At 46.0% G+C, this 25,994-nt stretch overlaps 2 protein-coding genes across 4 annotated transcripts in view; both read left to right on the top strand.

The window, feature by feature from the left end:
• The window catches only part of KLHL36 (kelch like family member 36), an 18,166-nt gene extending 3,377 nt beyond the window's left edge, over positions 1-14,789 (top strand). Inside the window, exons 1-5 of one of the 3 annotated variants that reach the window (XM_042027105.1) lie at positions 216-552; positions 669-750; positions 4,349-5,422; positions 6,324-6,481; positions 12,772-14,789. In XM_042027105.1, coding sequence (XP_041883039.1) covers positions 691-750; positions 4,349-5,422; positions 6,324-6,481; positions 12,772-13,327 — 1,848 coding nt within the window. In that variant the 5' untranslated portion in view covers positions 216-552; positions 669-690 and the 3' untranslated portion in view covers positions 13,328-14,789. Of the gene's footprint in view, positions 1-215; positions 751-4,348; positions 5,423-6,323; positions 6,482-12,771 lie in introns of those variants that run through there. The other 2 variants (XM_042027104.1, XM_042027102.1) reach the window with 2 other exon arrangements.
• Positions 14,790-20,313: 5,524 nt separating this feature from the next.
• USP10 (ubiquitin specific peptidase 10) overlaps positions 20,314-25,994 on the top strand; it is a 47,375-nt gene continuing 41,694 nt past the window's right edge. Inside the window, exon 1 of the mRNA XM_042027101.1 lies at positions 20,314-20,433. Within this exon, the coding sequence (XP_041883035.1) occupies positions 20,413-20,433 (21 nt within the window). The 5' untranslated portion in view covers positions 20,314-20,412. The remainder of the gene's footprint in view (positions 20,434-25,994) is intronic.

Raw genomic sequence — 25,994 nt, 5'->3', positions numbered from 1 at the left:
GCCAGGAGCAGGGAACAGCCCTGAGCTCCTGGGATGTGCTGTCGGTGTATCCCCGGCCCGAGGCAGGGAACAGTCCCGATGGGTCCTGTCCGTGCATCCCCGGCCCGGAGCTCGTTGTCTCCCGCCGGGGGATCCCCGCCTTGCCCCGCCCCGGCGCCTCCCCCGCTGCTCCCGGCTCCGCTCCGGTCCCGCCCCGCTCGGGTCCCGCCCCGCCGGCATTTCCTGCCCCGGGCGCGGGGCGACGGGCGGCTGCAGCCTCCAGGAATTTGTCATCGCTTTGTTTTCCCCGCTTTTTTTCCGCCCGGATTTTCTCCCAGCTGCCGATGTAGCCGCGGGCGCGGGGCCGGGGCCGCTCGGTCACCGCGGCCGGGGGGCTCCGGCCGGCCCCGGGCAGCGCTCGGCGCTCCCCCGGGAACCAGCGCTGAGTCCGGAGCGGCCGCCGGTACCGGCGCCGGGCTGTGCCCAACTTGTTGACACAACCGACCTTTGACAACACCGGGGAACTGCACCGAGCAGGGAAAAATAGTATTTTTTAACTCGGACATTTCCAAGGTGCGGATCAGCACGTGCCGGTCTGGGAATTGCGCTCCCTGCTCAGCGCAAGATGCCTGAGAGAGGTCAGGAGGGGCTGGCGAGCTGCTGAACATCTTCCTGTGCCTTTGTTGCAGAAGTGCTGCGGATCGGGCGGTCATGGAGGGAACCCGGCAGAGCAGGATCTGCCGCCCGCACAAGATAAGTGAATCCTCAAAGGTTCGTACGATTTGTTGCCTACCAAAAAAATCCCGCGACAGAAACAATGAGGCTGGTGGGGGTAGAGGGTCTCCTTTGGGTGGACTGCTTTGTGGGAATGTGAATATTCTGAGTTTTTAAAAAGAGGTATGGAAATGGTGGTTTACCTGCTCAAGTATTTTTGGTAGAAGTTGCTGCCTAGTGATGAAGGAAAAAAAAGAAAAAGCAGCAGCAAATGGGCATCTGCTCATCATGACTCATAACTTAGAAACCCACATCATTTCAGCACAGTAGTTTCTCAATACTAAAAATTCAGTCATTAAATGTGATGTGTTTATTTTTTGTACTGATCCATCTCGTAAAATCCCAGCTCGTTACAGAAGCGAAGCTGGGATGACTCTTTAGATTCAGTCTTGGTTTTGTACAAGACGGGAGTTTTGATCCTGCAAACTGTGGTTAGCCCAGAGAACTCGCAGAACCTGAGTTGCTCGCTTAGGTTTGTCTGGTTGATTTTCTTTGTATCAAATCTCTGTCTGCACAAATACATTGTTTTTATTTGTGAAATCACAGAAATCCATCTCAGGCAGCTCTTTATGCAGGTCCTCATGATGATTTCCAAGATGTTAGTATCAGCTGTAATTATTATGTTCACTTTGTTTCATGCCAGTGCAAGCTGCTTTTGTGTTGTAGTTACAGGAATTGCAGAGCAGGTACCTTGTAATACCAGAAAAAAAGGGTGGAAAAGAGAAACTTTCCAGTGCCTTCATCTGTCTTACCAAAGTTGAATGAGCCAGATCTCATTTTCTTTTGCACCACTGATGAGCAGCAGTACTGCATTAACAGTCTGAGAGAAATCAGATCTTTGAATCCAAGAGAAGCTGAACTTCTGCTCTAACACAATTGATGAAAGATAAATAGGACTAATTTTTAAATGCATCCCTACCAGTATAATCTTTCCCTCTGTGCTGATCCTGTCTGCAGCTTAAATGGTTTAGTCTGAATGTAATGATAATTCATCACATTAAAAATTAATTAACTTGACAGCATTGTTTTATTTGCTTGCTTAGACAGCAGCTGTCACTATCTGTTAAACTTAGAATTACTGGATAATGCTAAGGCTGTTCTACAGAGTATAAATAGCCTGAGAAAGATGTTGAAGTTCAGTGTGAAATTATCTTGGTTTTGAAATGTGCAGCTCTCAGCTCCTGTATCTTGCTCCCTGAACAAATGAACTTGCCGAGTGGCAGAAATATGCTGATGTATTCCAAGAGCCTCCAATGCTGTGTGGAATGGGTTCATGCCTGATTCCTGGAGGAGCAGTGCTTCCACATGGCAACAAGGATTTCAGGAGTGCGAGTTGCCAGGCGTGTTTGCAGGCAGGATTACGCTGCTGACTCAACATCCAGCTCAGCAGAGAGGGATCTCTGGCAAATCTTATATTCCAGTGTAATCTTGTTATGCGTGATGGTATTAGGGAATATTAGAGAGAAATGATCAGCCAGTTCCCAGGGATGAGAGGGAGGATGGGTTTGGTTCAATCCTATCCCTGGTGAGTCAGATTCGGGAGAGGGTGCTGCAGTTGTTATTTCTTGTCTGTTCATCTGTCACCATCAACTGCCCTTGATTATAGCTGCCTCAAAAGTGTGGTTTATCCTTTGCCATATTTATTCTTCCCCCCCCTCTCTTCCACCCCCTGGTTTCTGCTTAGTCTCCTGTACAATATCAGCTTTTCCCAACCTCAGGAAAACACAGATAAAAAGCTTTACACTCCTTAAACCCCATTTTTTTTCTGTTACAGATCTCTGGCACTTTTAGTCCTCAGTGGAAGCTACTTTGTTGTCTATGCCATAGATCCCTTTTTAAGTTCAGAGGTGTGATGAGTATAAGGCAAATTAAAGAGTTTTGACCCAGAAACCTTTTAATTATTGAAGCCTCTTCCCTTAGATTGGTTTAACTCTGCACACTTGAATGTTCAGAGCTATTCCAACAGCAGGATTTTTGGCAGCTTGGGCTCCATTGTTTAGAAAAGAACATAAGGAAATAAAGAGAATCTGCTGGGATGTCACGCTAAGAGCAGCACAGTTGGTTGTTAATTTGGGTCTCAAAAAGCCCCCTTGGCTCTAAGAATCAAAGCTTTTCCATCCAGGTGGGTAGAGAGGGTCCCACCAAGGTTTAACCAACCCAGTAATGGCTTTTCCAGACTGCTGTGGTCATGTGCTCTCTGCTTGGGAAGCCAGAAGAGCCACAGATAATTAGGATTTCTAGGAGAAACAACAGTTTGGTGGTGAAGGGAAGGGGGAGTGTCTGGGAGGTTTGAAGGTCACCTGTGTGACCTTTTCAGGTGTCACCTCTGGGAATGCAGCCTGGGGGTTTAGGACTGGGCAAGAGGCAGAGAGCCAGGACTGGTCAGAGCTGACTTAGGTAGGATACAAGGATGTGCTTCCATTCCACCCCTTTTCACTTCTCTTACAAGTTCTTACAGGCTCTGCCTGGTTTGGATTTGGTAATTAATTGGTAATTAAGGTATTTGGTATTTGCATTTACCTTAACCTGGCTTTTATTAAGAGATATCACAAGGTAACCGACTGTGCCATCACACATTTAATTCCTCCAGAGGGTGGTCCTGAAACTTCACTTCACATGCTGGACTGACCAGCAGCGTTCAGTTCGTGTTCTGCAGGACGTTTGAGGAGTAACAAAACGTTTCCATCTTGGTTCATCCAAAGGCTGGTGACATGAGTGTGTGAGAAGAGAGGCAAATGCTGGTTGCCTCAAAAGCTCAGTGACACGTCCGGAGCTGGTGGTTGGAATGTGTGGACCAGAGGGATCCCAGAAGGACACTTAATGGATGTGTCCTGAGGGCATTTTCCCTTTTCTTTAAAAGAAAAATATCTACTCCTATTCATTTAAACAAAACCTACCTCAGCTTCTGGAAGTGAGGAGAAGCCCTGTGGGAATCAGTTATCCACATGTGTGGCTTTGCACATAAATAAACAGCTATTACTTCTGAGTGCAGTGTGTGTGCCTGGAATAATGTGGAAAGAAAGAGAGGGATTTTACCCTAAGCAGCTTAGAAATGCAGAGTTCTGGAAAGATTTAAGAGGGGGTAGCTGTCAAGCAAGCTGTAACCCAAACAATACATGGGCTGAATGAAAATTCAGAGTGCTGCTGCGTGTGTGTCTCCCACTCCAAATGCTCAGTGAGTAGCTTAGCTGGGAGAACTCTGTAAGGAGTCATTTGGGGGACAAGGAAGAAAGGAAATGTCAGCAAGATGTCTCCGAGACAATGAGTGGAAGAGTTTCAGAAAATCGTGCCTGTATAGCTCATCAGGGAGGAGGTTTCAATGCAGCATTGTGGGGGAGGGAGGAGTAAATTATAAAAAAAGGGAGTAGGAAGCAGTAAAAGCCTCCTTAGGATTTTCAGTGAAGGTGAGGAGCTCAGGCTCATACTGTGGCACTTGCCAACTATTTCATGTCAGAATTTATTATAAATGTGAATGTGCAGCACAAAAAAGTTGTCTCTGGCTTCTGTATGACTGCACTTAGTGGGAAGACACATTCCACTCTGGAACTGATCTTGATGGAGGTGCCTCTTGCCTGATGCTGTTTGTGTTTCCCAGGTGTACAGGTGGGATGACCACTCCAGTCTGGTTCTGCAGAGCCTGAACGAGCAGAGGCACCGAGGCCTCTTCTGTGACATTGTGCTGGTGGTGGATGAGCAGAGGGTCCCGGCCCACCGGAACCTCCTCGCCGTGTGCAGTGACTACTTCAACTCCATGTTCACCATCGGCATGAGAGAGGCCCACCAGAAGGAGGTGGAGCTTTTCGGAGCCTCCTACATCGGTCTCAAGGCTGTGGTGGATTTCCTGTATGGCAGCGAACTGTCTCTGGATGGAGGAAATATCGACTACGTGCTCGAGACAGCTCACCTGCTGCAGATCTGGAAGGTGGTGGACTTTTGCTGCGAGTACCTGGAGAACGAAGTCAGCGAGGAGAACTACCTGTACCTGCAGGAGCTGGCCTCCATCTACAACCTGAAGCGCCTTGACTCCTACATCGACTCCTTCATCCTGCAGAACTTCGGCACACTGTCCTTCACCCCGGACTTCCTGCAGAACATTTCCTTGCAGAAGCTGTGCCAGTACCTGGACAGCAGCGACGTGCAGCAGGAGTGTGAGCACGACCTGCTGCAGGCTGCCCTGCAGTGGCTCACGCAGTACCCGGAGCGGGAGAACGAGGCTTACCAGGTGCTGGACAACATCCACTTCCCCTTGATCCCTAAGAGCGACCTCCTGCACCGAGTGAAGCCTGCTGTGTGCTCGCTGCTGCCCAAGGAAGCCAACTGTGAGGGGTTCATAGAGGAGGCAGTGAACTACCACAACAACGTGACGGCGCAGCCGGTGCTGCAGACCAAGCGCACGGCCCTGCGCACCTGCGAGGAGCGGCTGCTCTTCGTGGGCGGGGAGGTGTCGGAGCGCTGCCTGGAGCTCTGTGATGACACCTGCTTCCTGGACACCAGGAAGGGGCAGTGGGTGGCTGAAACCCCTCTGCCAGCCCGGCGGAGTCACCACTGTGTCGCAGTCTTGGGAGGCTTCATCTTCATAGCCGGGGGCAGCTTTTCACGGGACAATGGAGGGGATGCGGCGTCAAATCTCCTATATAGGTATGATCCCCGCTGTAACCAGTGGATAAAGGTGAGACTTAAGCTGTATTATTTCTCTGTTCAAAGTCCTTAATGTTCAGAGTGTTTTCTCCTTTCTGGTGGAAGGACAGGGCTTGTTAGAATAGTCAACATGGCAGCACTTCCAAATGGAAAGTCGAGTTAGTTAAGTTGAAGCAGATATTCAAGTCCTTTGTGGGAATGCTTAAATTACACAAAGAGCAAAAGAGTTTGGGGCAGATATTCAGCTTCACTTGGGATTTGGGTATCTCATCTGTAAAATTTCTGATCAGCATCCACCTGCAACTCTTTATATTACTTCTGGGATTAATGCTGGAATGGACTTAGAGGTGATTGCTTGGTTCATTTTCCTCAAGCAGTAGTACATATAAATCAAAAATGGGTGTGATGTAAAAAGGAAATGTCTCTGACAATTGTCAAATGTCTCTGTGCTAAATGTCCCTTAGAACAAGCTCTTCACTCCCAGTCTTCCCCAAGACCCTGTGGCCGTGTGGATTCCTGTATCAGCCACTCGCTGTTCCTAATGAACCAGTTATGGTTCCTATATGGACCTGTTATGGTTTCCATATGAACCAATCAGGATTCCTCTATGAATCAGTCATCCCAGATGGTTCATTTGTGGTTTTCAGTGACTCCAATATCTGTTTCTTGCAGAGTTTGGGAAGGAGGTCCTTATAAACACAAATGTTTATAGAGCAACCTGTCTCTTAGATGCATCCTGTTGTCCCCTTACTTGAAAATGGATGCTACTGCAGAAAAACAGAAGTGTTTTATGAATATAATGGTCAAAACCAGCTTCTCTCCTTACCAAATAAAGGGGAAGGAGCAACTGCCCCATCCTCAGACATGAATAGCCCTTAAGCCCCTTTCTTACCAGACACTAGAAGATGTCAGCAGGTTATTTTCTTTGCCAGGTTGCCTCCATGAGACAGCGACGAGTCGATTTCTACCTGGGAGCGATCACTGACATGCTGGTGGCTGTTGGTGGCAGGAATGAAAACGGGGCCCTGTCTTCAGTTGAGACCTACAGCCCTCAGAAGGACTCCTGGACCTACATAGCAGGACTGCCCAGGTAACTGAGCTGTTTGGGAAGTCCCCTGTGTTTGAAGAGTGGGAGTAAAGGGAGCTTGGGTGACTTTAGCTGATGAGTGGGATCCTGGAAAGGAGGGAAGGCGATGTAAAACCAACGTGGCATCAGCCATAACAAACCATAGTAGCATTTGGGATCTGAGCAGGCAGCGTGCCTCGTGTCAGTGAGGTTTTAATTCTCATCCCAAGGTGCATTTGGAGGATGGGAGGGAGAGCTCTGATCATTTCATTCTGCAATTCTTAAAAAGCTTTTCCTGAGACCACTTGGAGTGGAATATTTTCAGAAGCACTTTCACATCTTGCTCAAAGGGGGTTGTCATTTCTTTGGCCCTCCTTTGTCACCTTAGTGTGATGATTTTCCTTGTAGGGTGTTTCTCTGTGTTTGGCTGCTCAGATTGGCTGTTGCAGTTAAATGCATTTACCTGTATTGGAAATACAGAACCCTGGCAAATGTGAGCTCTGTCTCTCTCTCAGTTTGAGTTAAAACTTGGCTGTTGTGCTTTTTGAGAGGTTTAAGCCCAGCAGCTCTTGTGGTAAAAGACAGGACATTGCTGTGTCCTGAGTCAGCATCAGAGCAGTGACTTCGGAAGGACAGCACAACAGCTTGTCATGTGCAAACAGCGACTCAGATTTAGTGATGTTTCATATTTGTGGGAATCACAGGGACGTTGGCTGTATGGATGGTGTTTCCATGATGACTGAAACCTCAGCAGCAGTGCTTGCTTTCCTGGTGGCATCACAGACCAGGTTCCTGCAGTTTGGTTTGAGAGTTCAGGGTTTTTCCCTGTTCCCTGAGCTGCAGAGCTGCAGAGCCAGAGGCAGCCACTGAAGGCACAGAAGCCTGTTGCCCAGTTCTATTTTGGGCAGGTGCTGCAATGCAAGGCTGATCCAGGCTAACAGCTGGGCTCGAGTGCTCTTCACAAGCAGGATGCTTTTTTATTTCTGCTCACACAGACAGATCCAGCAGTTGGGGCTAAACACCACAGTCCTTCCTGGGAAGCTGTGTAGGAGAGTATCTTCAGGTCCTAAATCCTTCTGTTAACTGGGGTCACCTGTGAGATGTATCCTATATGGATATGTTTACTCATAAATGATCCTGGGGACGTTTGCACTGTTGGCTTAATCCACCCAGCCTCTCTAAAATGGGGCAGTTTGTCTGCATCTTCCAGCTGCTACCTGTGTGCTGGCTTCAGGAATTCTGCAGCTGCAGCATTTAAAGTGAACTTTGACTTGTGGGGGTTAATTTTTATTAGATTGCCTGGTTGGTCTGCTTGGACTAAAAAGTCCCCCTTAGGGGACAGACCCCTCTTACACTCCAGGGAGTTGGATAAGTTATTCCTGCATCCAAACAAATTATTCTGCATCCAAACAATTATTCTGCATCCTCTCTTCCTGTTGCTCTGTCCTTGGCACCTTTGGATTTTCTGTCTTTTCAGCCCTTTTATTTCTGTTTGGGTCTGGGCAGTGACTTGTCTGCAACAACTATTTTTTCTGCACAGAAGGAATAAGGCAAAAAGAACTTCATGCAGGTTGCAAAAAGCCAGACTCAGAGGTGAGCAACAGGAACCTTTCTGACACACGTCCACTGCTCAAGCTGGGTGAGGAGTGGCTCTGGCAGGTTTGGGGCTGCTGAAAAGGGTCTGGGCAGGCCTTCCCTGAGGTACTTCAGGTGGAGCTGTTGGAGCGAGTGCAGAGGAGGCACCAGGATGATCAGAGGGATGGAGCACCTCTCCTGTGAGGAAAGGCTGAGAGAATTGGGATTGTCCAGTCTGGAAAAGAGAAGCTTCAGGGTGGCCTAATTGTGGCCTTTCAGTGCCTGAAGGGAGCCCACAGGAAAGATGGAGAGAGACTTTACAAGGGCCTGGGGTGCCAGGACAAGGGGGAATGGCTTCCCACGGGCACAGGGCAGGGTTAGATCAGATATCAGAAAAAAATTCTTTGCTGTGGGATGGTGCAGCCCTGGTACAGGTTGCCCAGAGAAGCTGTGGCTGCTCCATCCCTGTGAATCTGTGATTTTATGACAGTGGAGGAAGGATGAGAGAAGATTCTGTGATCCATTCAAGGCTAAAAGCATTCTAGCTACAGTTTCTACTGCTTAGTCCAGTCTTCCCTTCAACACACTCCTCATCTGATCTGTTTTCCTCCTCACCACATGCTTTTTTCCCTCAAACAGATTTAAGTTCCTGTTTCACTCAAATAACATCTCCCCCAGCCCTATTCTAGTATCAAGACTTTTCATGTAGAGGAAACCAGAAGCTCCAGTCCTCTGCTTCCTGACTGCCTGATCAGGCAATGTATCCCAACAAAACTGCCTCTTTTCCCATGTTTGTCTGTCTTCTTCCCTCCAAAGAGAACATGTGCAGGTGTTTTGGTCCTCTTGGGTGCATGACCACCAGGAGCAGGCTCCGTGCTGCACCTCTGGTGCCATTTCTGACTGCTGCAAGCCAGCAACTGCCTGGAATCCTGTTCCCTGGAGTGACAGGCATGTGTTGAGGTCATTCTGGGGTGTGGGCTTGTGTTGTTCGATTCGAGCTGTGTGGGTTGGGACTCTCAGAGGTTGTTTGTTAAAGCTTCTATGCTGAACATTCAGAAAATGGGTTTGGTTTTTTGCTTCCTAAGGGTTAGAGCTTGCCATGTGTATGGGGATTTGCAGGGGAAAGGCAGTGGTTGTGTCCTCGAGCACACAGGCCTGGCCAAATCCCGTGTCCACGTTGCTGTTTGCGGTCTCACTCCTCTAAGGAAGAGCTTTACAAGCTCTTCTTTATCTCCTCTTACCCCTGTCTCCTTCTCACCCTATATGGTCAAAACAACATGTTGTTTTCCCTAAACACTCTCTTGGAAGGAGCTGAGCTGTTTTGACTGAACTCATGCTGTCTTGCTGGAGCAGAAAACAGCCTCTCGGGGCAGATGTTTAATGGGGAAAACTCCAGCCAAGTTGTCTAAAGGATGGACCTGTTCCAAGCCTGCTTCGAGGGAATTCATTTTGGCTGATGCTCATTAGGGTCCTTGGCTGTGGGGTACCTTTCCCTTTTTTCAGAGAGGTCCTAAATTTTTTGCCCCTTTTCCCAGGCTCTCTGGGAGCAGTTTCTGTCATAGTTTCTAGCCCGGCAGGGAGCAGCGGTGGCTGGCGAGCTTGCCAGAGCAGGAGGTGGAGCAGTGTGTTCTCATTCTGAACAGACCATGAAAAGGTCTGCTGCAGACAGCAGCGAAATTAACTGAGTGGCCCTAGGTTAAAGTTTGGCAGAACAACTGAAAGCTGTTGTGTGAGGAGCTGTGTTGGAACAGGCTGGGGAGCGATGGTATCTGCTCTGCCGGTTGGGTCATGAATGATCTCGCAGGGCTACAACAGGTGGACACCGACATTGAGAGCAACCACAGCTCACCTGGACTTTGGTTGGAATAGGGAAATCCCAAAGCTTTGTTGAGTTAGGTGTTCTTCTGTCTCAGACAGTAAATGGAAGGTTTTCTAGCATTTGAATGGTGTTACTGGGTCAGGAACCAATTTTTCAGCATTGTATCTGGGTTAAGGCATTCAAAATCAACACCAGGCTCCAGCAGATGTTAAAATCAAATATCCTTTCCCTTAATGCCTCTGCTTTTTTCTGGCCACTCTTGCAGAAAACACTGCCAAAATGCTCAATGCTCTCTGTTGGAGGATGTCTGGACCCACTGTATTGATGTGCCTTTTCTGTTGCCCATTTAGAAATGCCCCTCTCTCAATCACAGGGCTTGTAGAAAGGATTTCTACTGATTGGTTTCAATGTACGCATCTATTTCATGCAGTTCCAATGAAAGCGATGCTATTTAGGATGAGCTTTCAGAAGTCAGGTGAAGTGAAATACCTCTGGTGCATTTCAGTAGGTAACTGTCCTATACTGGGCAATAACAAATTGATGGTCGATTTGGCGCTTCAGATCTGATTGTTTCTGTCAAACCACTCTTGTAGCTGTTGCTGTTCCCTGGACACAGGTGTTGACTGAGGCAAAAGAACAAGATCAGTGCTTTTTCTGCAGCTGCCTGTGCTGGGCTGCATGCCTGTGCTTGAGAGACAATGGCTATTGCTTGCTTACCTGTACAGAATTCCAGTGTAGGAGAACATTTAACCTACTTCTCCAGAGGCCACGCAGGTTTTTATTAACTTGGAGTAATTTTTTCCCCTGACTGGTGAATACAGTGTGATTGCCATCAGCAGTGCAATAACGCCGGGTTCTGGGGTGGATTCGATGTCCTCACATTGTCCTCCTTCTGACCCCTCAAAACTCCCTGGTACAGCACAGCCTCCAGGCAGCTTGGTGGTTACACGTGGGTTTAAAGTCTGCTGCAGTTTGAAATGAACTGAACTCAAGCTGTCCATCCCATCCCCAGACTGACCATTTTTAAACCCACACCTGTGTATGTAGAGAAACACAGGCTCTGACAAGCAGCCCAGGAGCCACTGGACATGGACAGTCCTGGTTCTTGTCTGGAAGAAGCCATAAACAAGATGAAGCAGCATCTCTGGGCACTTCACCTGCCATGGTATTTCTGTCAGGGGTGAAAGCTGAGTGCATGTGCTCAAGGTACATCGTGTCCAACAGAAGCACTGAGTGTGAATTAACTGCTTCCATCCTGAGGCAGATTGAGAGCCATGGAAATTTTGAGTTGCCTTTTTGGATAACTATACCTAAGTCCTCTACTTTTTTCTTCCTGTCTTTTCCCTGAGAGGCCAAGAAGCAGAACAGCTGTGAAGTCACCTCTGCAAGATCTCCAGGGCTGGTGCTCCAGCCCCCATAGTCGAACAGACTGTCCTGGTCACTCAGCATTGTCAGCCCAAGCCTGTCAGGGATTTTTCTGTTTCTTGTAGCAGGAACCTATTAAAATATCTGATTCAGACAGGGATCAGAGGTTTCGGTAGGCATCTAGAATAATAACCACCTTTTACCTTGTCTCAGAAGTGTTGTGCTTTCAGGGTAAATGTGGGGTTTCTTTTCTAGTCCATCTTGTCCCTTGGCACAGAAGTGCTGGCACTCAGGTGTGTGGAAGATGTTACAATATCATTTGTGTGGCTCAGAGAAACCATTACCCTGCGAAATAAAAACAGCTCAAGGTTCTCTCCACACAGAGTTCCAGCGTGTTCAGGCACGGTTCAAAGGCTAAAGCAGTGCTAACAGAGCTTTGTCTGCCGTGGAGGTTGCTGCGTTGTCTCGAGTGCCTGACTACAAAGGATGGTGGTAGAGGCTGGTGAGTGCAGCGTGATGAGTACATTGCTCTGTGCCCGGTGGGCATTGAATCGTTTAGGCTCCTTGGGAGAGCCAATTTGCTGTGGCTGGTGCTACATCTTTTGACACTTCAACTCCCCAAAAAGAGGAAAAAAAGACATGCAGGAACGATATGTTCAAAGCAGCTGATGCTGTTCATCGCCTTGGCTGTCCACTTCTGAGAGCTAAAAGGGGTTTGGTCAGGAATAGCCTCGTGTGAAGTTAAGAACAGCCTGGAGATTTAGGTTTGTAGTGGTTTTACTATGGACGATAAAAGGGAGTTTCTCTCTGCCCTGTGGATGCAGTGTGCATGGTGTTGATTCTACCATCTTATTTTCTCTTACTTCACCATGATCTGTAATGGATTGGGCTCTCTTGCCTTGTCTTGGGGTGACCAAAGCAGTTCCCACCTGTAGGGCAGTGGTGGTAGAGCAGGCAGACGGCTCATGAAAAGGACACTGCCTGTGCTGGGACTGCAGATGAACTGGGCTGAGTGGGTAAGAAATGTGACCTGTGATGCTGGAGCTGTGCCAGGGCAAGGCAGCAGCAGTTTTCTTCTTGGTTTCTCCTGGTTAATCCCTACTCTACTGGTAAGTCTGAGAGGTGTCATGATTATTTCCCCTTTCTGTCACAGAAGCCCATACTGAGATGTAGATTTTTTCCCTCTCTGGCCCTCTCAGACTGATGCAAGCCAAGCACTGGAGCAGGAAAATGGGAGTGAAGGTCATGCCAGTAGAGCAGGATGGGTTATTTCTGCTGTGTGACACACTCTAGAGGATGCATTAAAAAGTGATTCTCATACCTCAGTGCTCTGCAGTGACTTGCTATGGAAAGGATGATTTAAAAGTGGTTGTCAGGCTGTGCACTCTGAAGTGCAGGATGAGGCCCTGTGAATGAGAGGAGTTACTGGGTAACCACGGGATCAGGGACTCTTCTGCCTTTAGTTACTGTTTGTTTGCTTCTTTAGAACAGTCTCTGCTGAATGCTTGTGTGTCTTGATAAAAGCCATAAGGACTGCTCTGTTTGCCTGCCCCAGGTTCACCTACGGCCACGCTGGCACAGTCTACAAGGAATTCGTGTACATTTCAGGAGGCCACGATTACCAGATCGGCCCCTACAGAAAGAACCTGCTGTGCTACGATTACCGCACGGATGTGTGGGAGGAGAAGAGGCCCATGATCACTGCCAGGGGGTGGCACAGCATGTGCACCTTGCAGGACAACATCTACTCCATTGGCGGCAGCGACGACAACATCGAAACCATGGCTCGGTTTGACATCCTCAGCGTGGAGTCCTACAGCCCCCAGTGCAACCAGTGGACCAGAGTGGCCCCTCTGCTGCAAGCCAACAGCGAGTCGGGGGTGGCAGTTTGGGAAGGCAAGATTTACATCCTCGGAGGCTACAGCTGGGAGGAAGCTGTCTTCTCCAAAACAGTCCAGGTCTATGACAAGGAGAAAAATAAGTGGTGCAAAGGGACGGACTTGCCCAAAGCGATTGCCGGAGTGTCCGCATGTGTCTGTGCCCTGAAACCCAAAACAGAGGACAAAAAGAAAAAGACAAAAACAAAAAAACATCAAGATCGAGGAAGATGACCACTCCTGGATAGCCACCCTTGGATGGTAGATTCTGAAAGGACCTTGTATTTAGACATTTCTATCTAATCTTTATTCTTTTTCTTTTTAAACAGGATGGGGTGGGCATCTTCTGGAGCCTCAGAAAATGTCCACTTGAATGTGGGTTTTGGATTAAACTCATGTTTAAGGTAAAAACAACAAAAGACACCAAAAACTCCCCCTCTTGCTATACAAAGGGTGATGTGGCCGGAGAGGTGCTGCTGCTTTTCTGAATGTTGAGGCTTAGGCTTTTCCTTCTGTGGTTCACGGCATTTCCACATACATCGTATTCTATCGACGTTTTAAGGAAGTTTTTAAAAACAACTTTTATACTTTTTTATACCACATTTTGCTAACTCAGTCTCTCGTTTGCCATATGTTACATTGTTGACTGTAGAAGCTGCTGCTCTGTGCTCGTGACCCCGGTGTTGGCGTCAGGAACTCCTCGTTTGATGATCTTTGGTCTCTGTGTGGCTTGGCCAGGACGTGGTGCAGCTGTTGGAGCAGCACTGGCATTCCCAGCATTGTCAGGCAGTCAGCTGGAATTGGGACTATTGTCACAATTCCAGCTTCCCCAGAGCCCAGCTCGCCAGCCATGCTCATAAACACTCTTTATTTCAGTGACTGGTGATCTGCTGAGTGGATTTCAAGGGCTTTGGTTTAAAGTTCAGCTCCTGATCATTGCTGTTATTTTTTCCTCAGTCCTCCCCTCCCATCTCCCTTTCCATGTATTTCAGATTTGCCTTTTCTTCCATCTGGTATATATGCAGGTGGTATCCTGCTACCCTCATTCTTTTGTCTTTTTTTTTATTCCCCAACTACTTTCCTCAATAATTGGAAAACACTAAGAAAACATTTTTGCACTTAATTTCATTTGAAACTCTGGTAAATCCAAGACCTACTACAAGTACACATGTACTGAAAGAGGTAACTGAATAAATTTCTGGAGTGCAAGGAGGTTATGGGTTGTTTCTTCAATGCTAAGAAAACTAGTTGGAATTAATTTTCTGAAACTCCCTGAGGTTCCTTTTTGGTGGTTGTTTTTTTTTTAATCTAAAAAAAAAGCCTCAGGAGTCAGTCTTTCATTTGCATTAATGGATTTATTTTAAAGCCTTTGTATACTGCATGAGGTAATGGTTATTCTTTTTTAGCCTAAAAATAAATTTAAAACAAAACCAAAAAAACCCAAATCAAACACTTTGGTTATGACAAGCTCATGGACAAGTTTTTGGGGTTATTTTTTAATATATGAAATCCTTGTTATGTTGACTGACAACTACTTAATTTTTTGGGGACATTTTCATGTGTAACTATAGAATAAAAATTTCAAAGACTTGCTTTGTTTCTGTTACTGGGTTGCTTGTTACTATATCCCCTCTTTTAACATGTTTATGTATTACATTAATGTCTGGGAACAATAAATCCAGTTTAGAATATTCTATTCATCGTGGTCTGACTTGTGTATTGATTTCACTGAGGTTTTCCTTTTTGATTAGTTGGAAAAAAATAACCCTGTAATAATTTTTCAGTGAAATTGATAATGGTGGAAACATTTTAGTAGGAAGGTAAATTTAACAATATGAAGTAGAAATAGAACTTATTTAGATAATTCATCTTTTCTGCACTTTTCTGCTCCAGCCAGTTAGAAGAGACAAGGGGGAATGGCTTTCCACTGCCAGAGGGCAGGGTTAGATGGGATATTGGGAAGGAATTCTTCCCTGTGAGGGTGGGCAGGCGCTGGTACAGATTGCCCAGAGGAGCTGTGGCTGCCCCATCCCTGGAAGTGTCCAAGGCCAGGCTGGACAGGGCTTGGAGCAACCTGGGATAGTGGAAGGTGTCCCTGCCCATGGCAGGGGTGGGAACGAGATGGGCTTAAGGTCCCTTCAACCCAAGCAATTCTATGATTCTATGAAATTCCTTTCCACATTTTTGCAGCTCTGACAAAAGACCCAATCCAGTTTGTAGGGTGTTTTCAAAGACAGTATTTAATGGGGTGTAGATAAACAATTACGATTTCTTAACGTTAAACTTCATTGCATGAACAAAAGATGGCTTCAGTGCTCATCGAAGCAAGCCTTGTTTCCCCTGGTCTGTGTATTGGGGAAAATACCAAAGCCAGAGGCCGTGAGTGAGTGTGGGACATCTCCTGTGTCATTAGAGGTCACTGGGGGATCTTACCTGTTGTTGCCAGAAGCATCTTTCCATTATTAAAGGAAGAAGTGATTTCCATTTGCACCTCCAAGGGAGCACTGCTAAAGGCACAGTCTGGCAGAGTGCCTCTCGATTTGGGATGTTGTGTATCCTGACTTATCACCCCTTGGGAAATGTTAGCAGATAGCACAGGGAGCTTGGAGATAAGCCACGCTCCAGAGCGCTGCACGGCTTTGGGGAATTGGTGTGCTGGAATTTCTGAAAAATGAGAGGGAGAATTTGTGCGACATGAGTGGATTTCTTCTCTGGTCTTTGAGGTCTGAACAGACCTCTTGGTGAGGAATTAGGGTTGGTAGAGGAAAGTTGTATTCTCCTGGTTCAGCCTGGCTCCTGAACCTGCACATCCCACCGCCTTCATCCCTAAGCCCTGTGAAGCGTTTTACTCTTGCCAGGAAGCACAGCTCTTTCTTCCTGCCCCAGGGAAAAATAACTACTGCTCTACCTAACTCATTTTTAAAAAGGCTTCCATTGCCAAATTCTGAGGAAAGCTCGTTTTACCTGAAACAAAGCAGCTACCACAACCCTCAGGTTTGTTCTTCCCACACTTCCATGCCTGTATTGTGGCATCAGCATGTCAAGGAGCTCCTGCCTGTAACTCTGACGTTAGATAACAAATCTCTCGAGGCACCCTGAGGAAAAATTACAGCCTGGTGTGAGATGCAGTTGTTTTGAAGGCTTGAGAAAGAAGATGGAAATATTTTTGTTCTCGAGTTGAAATCTTAAACTGGGAAAAATGTGCTGGTGTCTATCTGTGTAAGAGATCAGACTGCTTTCAGTGCTTTCTTCCAAAGACTGCTGATTTTCCAGGCACTGTTTAGGATTCCGGATCCTTGCGTGACAACAAAAAAGGGGTCGTGTGTCTAGGGAATGCAAAGAAATAATTTAACCCTCAGTACTCTTTCTGAGAGCAATTTAACTTGCAGAAAACAAGTGCAGATTTGAATTGTGATTCTTCCCTTGGTGATACGTCTTAGCAAAGCTCTGACCAGTAAGACAAAGAAAAAAAGGTGGTGTGACAAGACAGCTTTAAATATTATTTCATTTCAGCTTCTTGAGCTATTTCAGTTCTCATGAATGTAATAATGCTCTAGATGCTAATTATTCCTTCATGAACTTATGGCTTTATGATGTCTTAGGGATCAGGTCAGGGCAGACAGAGAGGTTCTGTCACTGCACTGTGCGAGTCAAAGCACAGCTCAGCTACTCACAGCTTCCTCCTCCTTTCTGGTAACTCCACATAGGGAGGGACACAGCCCAGTCACGGGGTTGTTGATGCTTGCTACACGCATTTTTTAATTCCTCCTGGAACTCGGAGTTGCTTTGGGAAAAAGTATACTTCCGTTTTTATGATGATGGGTTTGGTGACAGAACATGAGGGGAAGGTGAGATGGAGACTTGGTGGTTCTTTTGAGGCTCCAGAACTGAAAGAGATGATTGAATGAGAAGAGAGAAGACTTATATTTAAGATAAGGATGAATAAGTCACAATTAATTAGCCAGAAGTTCTGCATAGATAATTGAAACACTGAGTCAAGCACCCACATGATCTACTAAAGGCTTGTCCACACTTTGAATCTGTTTCAGGTTGGCTTGAACTAGTCCATGCTTAAGTTTTATACATCAACAAATTTGTTACAAATTTCCAGCAAATTTTGGAATATGGAGTTTGAAGTCAGGTTTGTACTAACCCATTTTTTGAATTAAATAGCTGCTGTTTGTGTCTTGTGGTACCTGGCTCGTGGTTCCCACCTGCAGAAACATTACCTGCCATGCTGCTCTCTGGTTCCCTTTGCCCACTCCCACTGCCCACTGCTGGCCTGGGACATTTAGGGCTCAGAAAGTTGAAAAAATATTACCAAGGTTGACAATCTCTGATGCTGACCTAGAGCTGGCTGATTCTGTACTGCAAACTTAAACATCCTATTTTTACTATGAGCCAACTGGCCCTTCCTGAGATCCAGCCAGGGAAGGTGTCTGCTGCTGGCAAATACTTTATGTAGGCAAAGCCCTTATTGAACCTAGAAACTGTTGGGATAAAGGTTCTGCATCTCTGAAGAAAAAGTCTTGGGATGTCCTGAAACTCTTGACACCAGGGGGAAGCCCTACAAGGATAGCAGTAGACCTGCCACAGTCATCAACCTGTTCCTGCAGTGCAGCAGGAAGGTATTTCCTCTGTCCCTAAAAAAAGTAGATGTGAGGGTCCTGAGTGCTTCAACTCCCCAAAAGTCATCCTCAGAAGTGCTCAGAAGTCATGTGTACACATCTCCCGGGCGCTGTCATGAGCACAGATCTCATGACCCAGTGAAATCACATGGAGTCCCCGGCACTTTGCATTTCCAGCAGGGTAAGAGCAATTACAGCAGCACCTGGGAGGCAGATACCGTGGGAGTGGTTTATCCAGCTCCTGGGCTGCTGTCAGACTATCCTTTAATTCCACAGACTCATCGGTTGTTGATAAATTCACATGTTGTTAGTAATTATTCCATGAATCTTGAGAACGTGGATACACAGAAAGTGTATCCATTGTTATTTTTTTTAATTTGGAAAAGCAACTTGTTGTTTTGCAGGGATAATTCACAGCCACTGGCATAAAGGATGGAAGAAAACACAACTGATTTATGCAATGAAGGCAGTAATGAAATAACAGGCCACTAAAACAGGCAAAAATTAATAAAACAGAACTGAGGTGGAAACTTTCCAGCAGGTAAGTTTCATCAAAGCATGGCATTACAAAAAAACCCCCTTAGATTATTAGGAAATATGATGGTAAAATGTTAACAGACTTTATAATTAAACTATACAAAGACGGGATAAAATTGAACATGTTTTAAATGTTGCTGAATGAGACAGTGACATCCTTTCTCAGTTTTCACCCCCAGCTCTGGGTTTTAACAGTTTTGGTATTTGAATTTTTTGCTTTCCAGGCTGAAGACACTGTGCTCATTTGTATTTTGAAACAGTCAGTTTACTTAGGCAGCATTGTGGGCAGAAGGGAATTTTGCCTTCAACCAGACGAGCTACGTAAGGGTTTTCACTCCATTATTTACCTTGTAAATTAGACTCCCGAGGGGAGAGGGGCTTTCAGACGTTTGAAATGCTGTATGCAAAAAGCCTGAACATTTGTCTCCCTTTTTTGTTTCTCCCTTTTAATATTAACCAGCCATTTTCACTGCTGGTTCTCTGCCTCAGGAGAGCACAGCAACACTTGCGAGAGACAAAAGCGAGGGAGCGGCAGCTGGGTGTGTCAGCTGGAAGGGTAAAAGACTGATAGAGAAAATCATTTACTGTCATCAGCACACAGTAAGTGTTGCACTTCACAGAACAGGAGGGACATGTCCTTGTCGTGGAGACGGGGATGAATCTTCTCCTCACTTTCTGTGAACAGCCGAAGACACAAAGTTCTTGTGTTCTCTTCCTTTTCTTCCCTTCAGCTTTCTCACTGATATAAAGTTGTGTCTACCACTTGCTTCCCAGCCGAAGTAGACTTTTGCAGGCCTTCGTCGTTTTTTAAGGAAAAAAATATGGAGTAAATTAGAGATTATTTTGATGGATTCTTGCCTGGGGTTTTCAGTATTGTTATGACTCAATCCACTCAAAATCATGAGATTGGCTTAGTCATTATTTTTTTTTTTTTTTTTCCCCCAGATACAAACCCTGAACCCATTCCCACCCTGCTTATTTGGGACAGAGGTGGCACAGATTTGGTCTGGCATCATCTGGGCACACAGCCTTCCTTACCTGTCACCTGCCAGAGTGGCCCTTGGCATGTGGCCTTTTACAGATGAAATTTGGACCTTAGGAGGAATTTCTTCACAGAAAGGGTGACTAAACATTGGAACAGGCTGCCCAGGGAGGTGGTGGAATCACCATCCCTGGAGGTGTCCAATGACTTGATGTGGCACTCAGTGCTCTGATCTGGCTGACAAGGTAGGGATTGGTCATAGGTTGGACTCGATGGTCTTGGAAGGCTTTTCCAACTTAATTAAGGAATCACAGAATTATTTGGGTTGGACAGGATCTCCTGAGATCACCCAGTCCAACGACCTCGCCAAGGCAGGGACATCTGGAGCAGGTGACACAGGAACGTGGCCAGGTGGGGTTGGAATGTCTCCCTCAGAGGAGACTCTATGCCCTCCCTGGGAAGCTATTCCAGTGCTCTGCCACCCTCAACGAACAGAAATTCTTCCTCACGTTGAGGTGAAACTTCTCGTGTTTTAGTTTACGGCCATCGCTGCTTGTCCTGTTGTTGAGCCCCATGGAAAAGGGTCTGGCACCATCCTGGCACAGGGTGCCCAGAGAAGCTGTGGCTGCCCCATCCCTGGAAGTGTCCAAGGCCAGGCTGGACTGGCCTTGGAGCAACGTGCTGTAGCGGAACGTGTCCCTGCCGATGGCAGGGGCTGGAACTGGATGATGTTTAAGCTCCCTTCCAACCCAACCCACTCCATGATTCTGTGATCCTTTTGGCGCCCACCCTGGCGATATTTCATACGCATTAACGAGATCCCCTCTCAGCCTTCTCTTCTCTAGACTAAAAACGCCACGCTCCCTCAGCCTCTCACACGCGAGATACCCGGCGAGGTGTTCCGGGGAAGTTTTTTGGGATCCCCGCCCGCCTTCCCGCCGGGGGCCGCCCGCTCCCCTCACGGAGGCGGAGCCCCCGCCCGCCCTTTTCCCTCGGCGCCCTCAGCTCCCGCCCCGTGCGCGCGCAGCGGGCGGGCGGGGACGGCGCATGCGCGGTGCGGCGCGCGCCCGCCCGCCCGGCCCGGCTGGTGCGTGCGAGGGAGAAGATGGCGGCGGCGGGGGCGGCGGCGTGAGGGGCCGGGACTGCCGAGCTCCCCGGGGACGCGGGGCGCCATGGCCCTGCACGGCGCGCAGGTACCGCCCGGGCCCGCGGGCACCCCCGCGGCACCGCGCCCGGCCCCCGCCGGGCTCCCGGCGGCGGGCGGGCCCCGGGGTGGGGGGGGGGCAGTGGTGGCCGAGAGTAGGCCCAGGGTGATTGTGCACGTTCATTGAATGTGCTGAGGGCGGCGGGGCGGCCTCGCTGCCCGCGGGGACGGCGGATCCGGCGCTCCCGGGGCGGAATTCCCATCCCGGAGGGGTCCGGAGTGCGGGGGGTCGGCTCCGCGCCGGTGTCGGTGTCACCACGCCGGGGCCCGGGGTGGGGGGTGTCGGTGCTGAGCCCCCGCCCGAGGGTGGCTCGGATAGAGCCCATCGCTCCGGCTGCTCTTTTTTATTTTTTGGAGGGTGGGAGAGGCAGAAACGATTCTATAACGAGAAGGGAATAAGGAGATTTGTAAACTAATCCTCCCCCCCTCCCCCCCGCCCAAACACTCGATAAACCCCGGCGCATCGGGGTGCAAAGGGCTGAGTGTTGCAAGATCGCCGTGCACGGGGATGCGTGTGTGGATTCCCTGTATCCCACTGGCTGAACCAGGCGGGAGATTTGTGCTCGGAGTGGAAAAAAAGACTGCAGTCGTGGTGGTTTTTCGCTGGAAGTTTACAGCTCGGTTCCTGGGCTAATCCACTGTGTGCTTAGAGCGAATGATTGAGTGGGTTCGCTTCGCTGTTTCTTTCCCTTAAGGTTTTTCTCTCAAAGAGCTTGAAAGCAGGAATGTCAGGAAAAGTGTGTGGAGCACTGAAGTGTTTTATTTGCAAGACTTAGAGCAACTTTGTTGTTAGCAAATAATAAAGTTTTGAAAACTATGGTGGCGTTAAACATGATTTTGTTAAAGATCCGTGCCGTCTGTCATAGAAAATACATTTCATAAATTGTAAGTCATTTCGGACAAGGTGATGCTTTATTATGATTTCTGGGGGTTTTGTTTTTTGGGGGTTTTTTTCTGAATGAAATTAAGTTACACATCAAATGAAGTTGTGCACTGGTGGCACTGACACTGATTTTTCCATAAAAAAAAGTTTGTTATCGGTGAAAACTATACCGACTTTTTTGTCCAGCTTGATTTATTTATGTTTGAGAGAAAAACGTGAATGATTTTGTTACTGTGGGTGTTCTTAAGGCAATTGCAGTGTCTGGAGTTTGTTTCAAATTTAAAAATAATTTAAAAATTTTATATCCTTCAAGTTCTATTTCAAAGTGAAGGAACCTCGCTTGCTTTTGGACCTTTTTTTACTGTCCCAGTGAATGATTTTTGGAATGCAGGTATGTCAGAAGGATTCACTGTCCAGCTCAAGAGTTGTTTCAGTCCCTGCTTTCTCCCCCCTCAGAGCTCAGCAGTGCATGTGGTCAGTTTGATAAGTTTAAGGTTTGCAATGCAGCTTTCTTCATGATTTAGAAGAGTTAAGGACGTGTTTTGGTCTGTACATCATTATATTGGCGTACTTTTAAACAAAACAAAGTTAAGCTGATGATTTAATTTATGGCGAAGTGCTGCATAGCTGAAATTAAAACTGGGCTGTAAATTCATCTTTAGTAGCAACTTGAGCATAGACTATTTTAAATCATCCCCCTCTATAGGTAGGGGTGGATTTTTAGGTCTCGAGAGGCTGCTCCTTAAATTATAATATATTATTTGTATTGTATAGTTTGTATATCATTTGGAATATATATAATTTAGAAGCACATTTGTAAGATATTGTTTAGCTAGTGATTTGTTCATGTTATTAAACTCAGCCTATTTTTGTGTTTTGGGGTTTTTTTTTTAATTCAACCAGTTTATTGAGATGCTCTCTGGGGTTTATGTGAATATGTCTTCCAGAACAGTGTGGTGCTATGATGCTGAATTAAGGTAACAATGTTTTGGACTCTTTTGTGTGAAAAGCCTGAAGATAAGTTAAGGGATGCAGTTTTAGGTGTAGGTGTTTCCTTTTTGTTTTAGGGTGGTAGTGTTGCAGATCAGTAGAAAAAAATAAGAAAGTTTTGATGAAAGTTGTCTGTTGCACAAGATGAATAAGATTTTTGAGTCCTTACGTTTGTGTCATGATGCAGAGGTAGACTAAAGTGTGTTGTTCCTTCATATCTCTAATTTGGCTGCACTGTCATTGAGGCATTTTTTTGTCATGCAGGGGAAAAAACATCTTCAGGAAAATCCTGCTGCTCCTCCAGCTAAAACGCAGATTTCTGCCAGTGGATGGATTCATGGAATAGTGGGCAGAAATATTTCATCAGTCAGTTTGCACATTGTGACAAATGAATCCCGAAACACCATCATATTGAATATTTCCAAAGGGACGTTGATTTTGGGTGGCCATCTCGCCAGCGAGCGCAGGATTGTTTGATATCAGAGTTTAGATATTGCTGGTCGTTTGTACCTCTATTCCATGTCACTATTTCATAATCATCTCATGAGAGATTTAAGCGCTGCTGTCATTCTGCTGGGCATGTGCTGACTGTATTCACAATCTGTACTTTTTTTAAGGTGAGCTAGAAGTAAACCTGCTGTGTCGCTCCATGACACTAAAGATGCTAAGCTGATCTGGTTAAAACCACTTGTTATCAAGGACATCTACAAATCTCTTAAAAAAAAAAAAAAAAAGCTTAAAAATTATTTCCCTGTTTGGAAAGAATAAAACTCTGTAGGAGCTGTATAAACAGTTGTTGTAGCCACTTTTTCTGTTGTTTTTCATAGAAGGAATTAATACAGATGCATCGTTTGTAAATCCTGTGAAAACAAGTTAAGCAGAAGAAAGGATACCATAGCAGAATGAATCATTTATGCTTGTTTTGTTCTTTCACCATTACTGTGGTGTCAGATGAACTCGGTGCCATTTTAAATGTACCACGTTTCCCCCAAACCCAGCTGAAATGAAAACCAGGCAAGTTTGAGCTCAGAAAAAAAGCTGAACAAGCTCCTAGGCTGCTCATCCTCACCCAGGTTGTGTCTGGCCTGGCAACCAGAAGAACTGGAACTCGGAACATGGCATGCAACCTGACTCCCTGAAATACTGCACTGCAAACTGCCTCTTTTATGGCCAGCTTGGAGGGCTGCTCCCTGGCAGGGTGTAGTTTGATGTTTCCTTAAGCCAGGGCTCTTTCTAGAAGACAAAAAAAAAAAAAAAAAAAGCAGCAGTCTGCAGGCATTTGTGCTGTGCTGCCTTTGCAGTGCATTGCCTGATGTTTGTGGTGATTAGGAAATCGATGTCTCAAAAATAATATCAAAAAAAAAGGTTGTTACGCAGCTGGATAAGTTTCTTGTGCACATATGTGTGATGTTGGAGTGTCCTCATGGGCAGAAAGAAGTGTTTGGGGATGGGGCAGTTGGATTTTGTCAGGTTTGTGAAATTCACTGAAGATACGGGGGACACCCTGAACACAAAAGGTGGCCGTGGAAAAGGGCTGCTGGGGACTAAAATTGGTTCTAAAATTGGAATTGGAGGGACGTGTGTGAGTGCACCATCTTGCTGCAGCTGCTCAGTTGCTGTCCCATGTTTTAAAGGGCTGAAGAAGCTGGATTTGTCTCTTCCCTCTTCTTTTTCATTGCTCAGAAGGGTCTGGGTTCATCTTTTGCCCATGGAGTGAGTAGTTATTCCAGGTTTCCGTGATCTTGGGAATTCAGGCTGCAGCTGAAGCTGGGAGTTTCGGTAGCCAGAAGGGATCATTTGCCTTTCTAAAACGTGAATGGTGAATCCACACAGAGTAAAGTGGGTGAATGTGGGTTGGTTGACTTAAAAAAAGGAAGTCTGGGAAAACTGACATGGAGCTTAAATTTGGAACTATATGGCAGCATGCAAATAGGCTAAAACCCACAGGTTTTGTGAATCACTGCTATTTATTCTGTGCATTCTAGACTATAGCACTGATCTGGAGACTTCTTAGAATGGATCCAGCTATTTACCTATTAATAAATCCAGTTTCTGTAGGCAGTTGCTCAGACATACTGGTCTTTCCATTCATGTAGCTGTTAAAATACTTGTGAAGTTAAGTGGGGTTTTGTTTATAGGTAAACTGAGCAGTCTCGTTTCTGTTTAGTGATCGACACACAACATGCTGTGTCGTACAAAACTGCCAAATCTGTTATAATAGAAGTTGCTGGCCTTGGGCCATTGGATTATAGTCATTTGTCACTCTAATGCCATTTCAGCAATGTAGATGTTCATTTCCAAAGAATTAAACATGCTGGAACTGCGGTTTTTCTTTTTGATGGGAGTGTTTTATGTGTGATCATTAAACATACAACTGGGGATTAGGGAACAAAGGGTTATGCTTCATGCTGAAAAAAGTGTGTGTGTGTACATGTGTGTGTGTTTGTATATTCAGACATTCCATAATAGAATAGTCTGATATTTTAAAATTGAGGTTCTAAACCCTATTTTTGATTTATGAAATTGTAACATACGCATTTCAGATTGTTTTAAGTATTTCCAATAATGGGGCTGTGTTGGTTATTTTTAAAACACTTAAAAGGATTCTGTTTTGTTAGTGCTCATGTTAATATATTCATTAATGCTTTAATAGAGTAAAACTTTGAAGTACATTACACTTTTCATTTTGTATTTGACTCTCTAATACCTAATTTATTTCCAGATGTTCTTGATATTTTAAATACGTCTAAGAACTTTTCTGCCTTGTTTAACAGCATAAGATTTATTGATGTTCAGTGTGTGCTACAAGGTCTGTTTTTCTTCACCTGTAGTTAGGCAGGAGGAAGATTAAATCACAGTAGCCCTAATAAAGTGTTTGTGTAAGGCTCCTTTGAATCGTACACCTTGTGAAAAAGCGTGTGTTCTTAAAATCAGGAAAGGCTTGTTGAGATTCTGTGGTAGTCACCAGTGTTAGTGCCATAGGAAAGAAATGCGCAGGAGCCCTTTGGGGAATTGCTGCTTGTAGTATTGTATGTGAATTCATATCATGGATGGAAGCTTTAAAAGAAGCATTGTATGTTATTTGCATTGGAATTATAGTAGGAAAGAAAGGGGTATAGATGAGCTGCTATCGAGGGTAATGTTAACACAAACTGGAAAACCACTTAACCACTGGAAAAATACAAAATGGAAAACCATTTCAGATCACTTTCAGGGATCTGAAATTTTTTTTACTTTGTTAAAAAAGTAAATACCCCAAGTGAGTCTCAGCTTTGAGGTGGAAGAGAAAAAGGCACGATCTGTAAGAAACTGTAAAGAAGAGAATGTCTCTAAAGGTTGTGTGAAAAGATGCATTTAAAAAACCATGCAAGAAAGTAGGTCTTCTTCAAAGAATTCTGTGTATGAAAGACTTCTTATTTTGTTTGAACTACACTGAGCAGACCAGCAGAAATAGCTGAGTTATTCCCTCAGTGCACTGGGCATCATGTTTTTTCATACAGCATTTAGAGCCTGCTGTAGTGATCCACAGATTTCCTGCCTCATTTTTCCCCGTGAATGTTGCAGGCTGGTGATGGCTTTGCCACTGTAACTCAAAATACAGAAGTCGTGTATCATTCATACAAAGAAGTGAAGGCTTCTGGTGTGAAAATGTTTTGTCTTGTTGGAGTGGGATGCCT

This window comes from Corvus kubaryi, unplaced genomic scaffold, assembly GCF_017639235.1.
Source record: "Corvus kubaryi isolate FWS band 111438036 unplaced genomic scaffold, C.kubaryi_AGA036_p1.0 37300, whole genome shotgun sequence".
In the NCBI taxonomy this organism is placed as follows: domain Eukaryota; kingdom Metazoa; phylum Chordata; class Aves; order Passeriformes; family Corvidae; genus Corvus; species Corvus kubaryi.
This window is presented reverse-complemented; position numbering and strand designations above follow the sequence as displayed.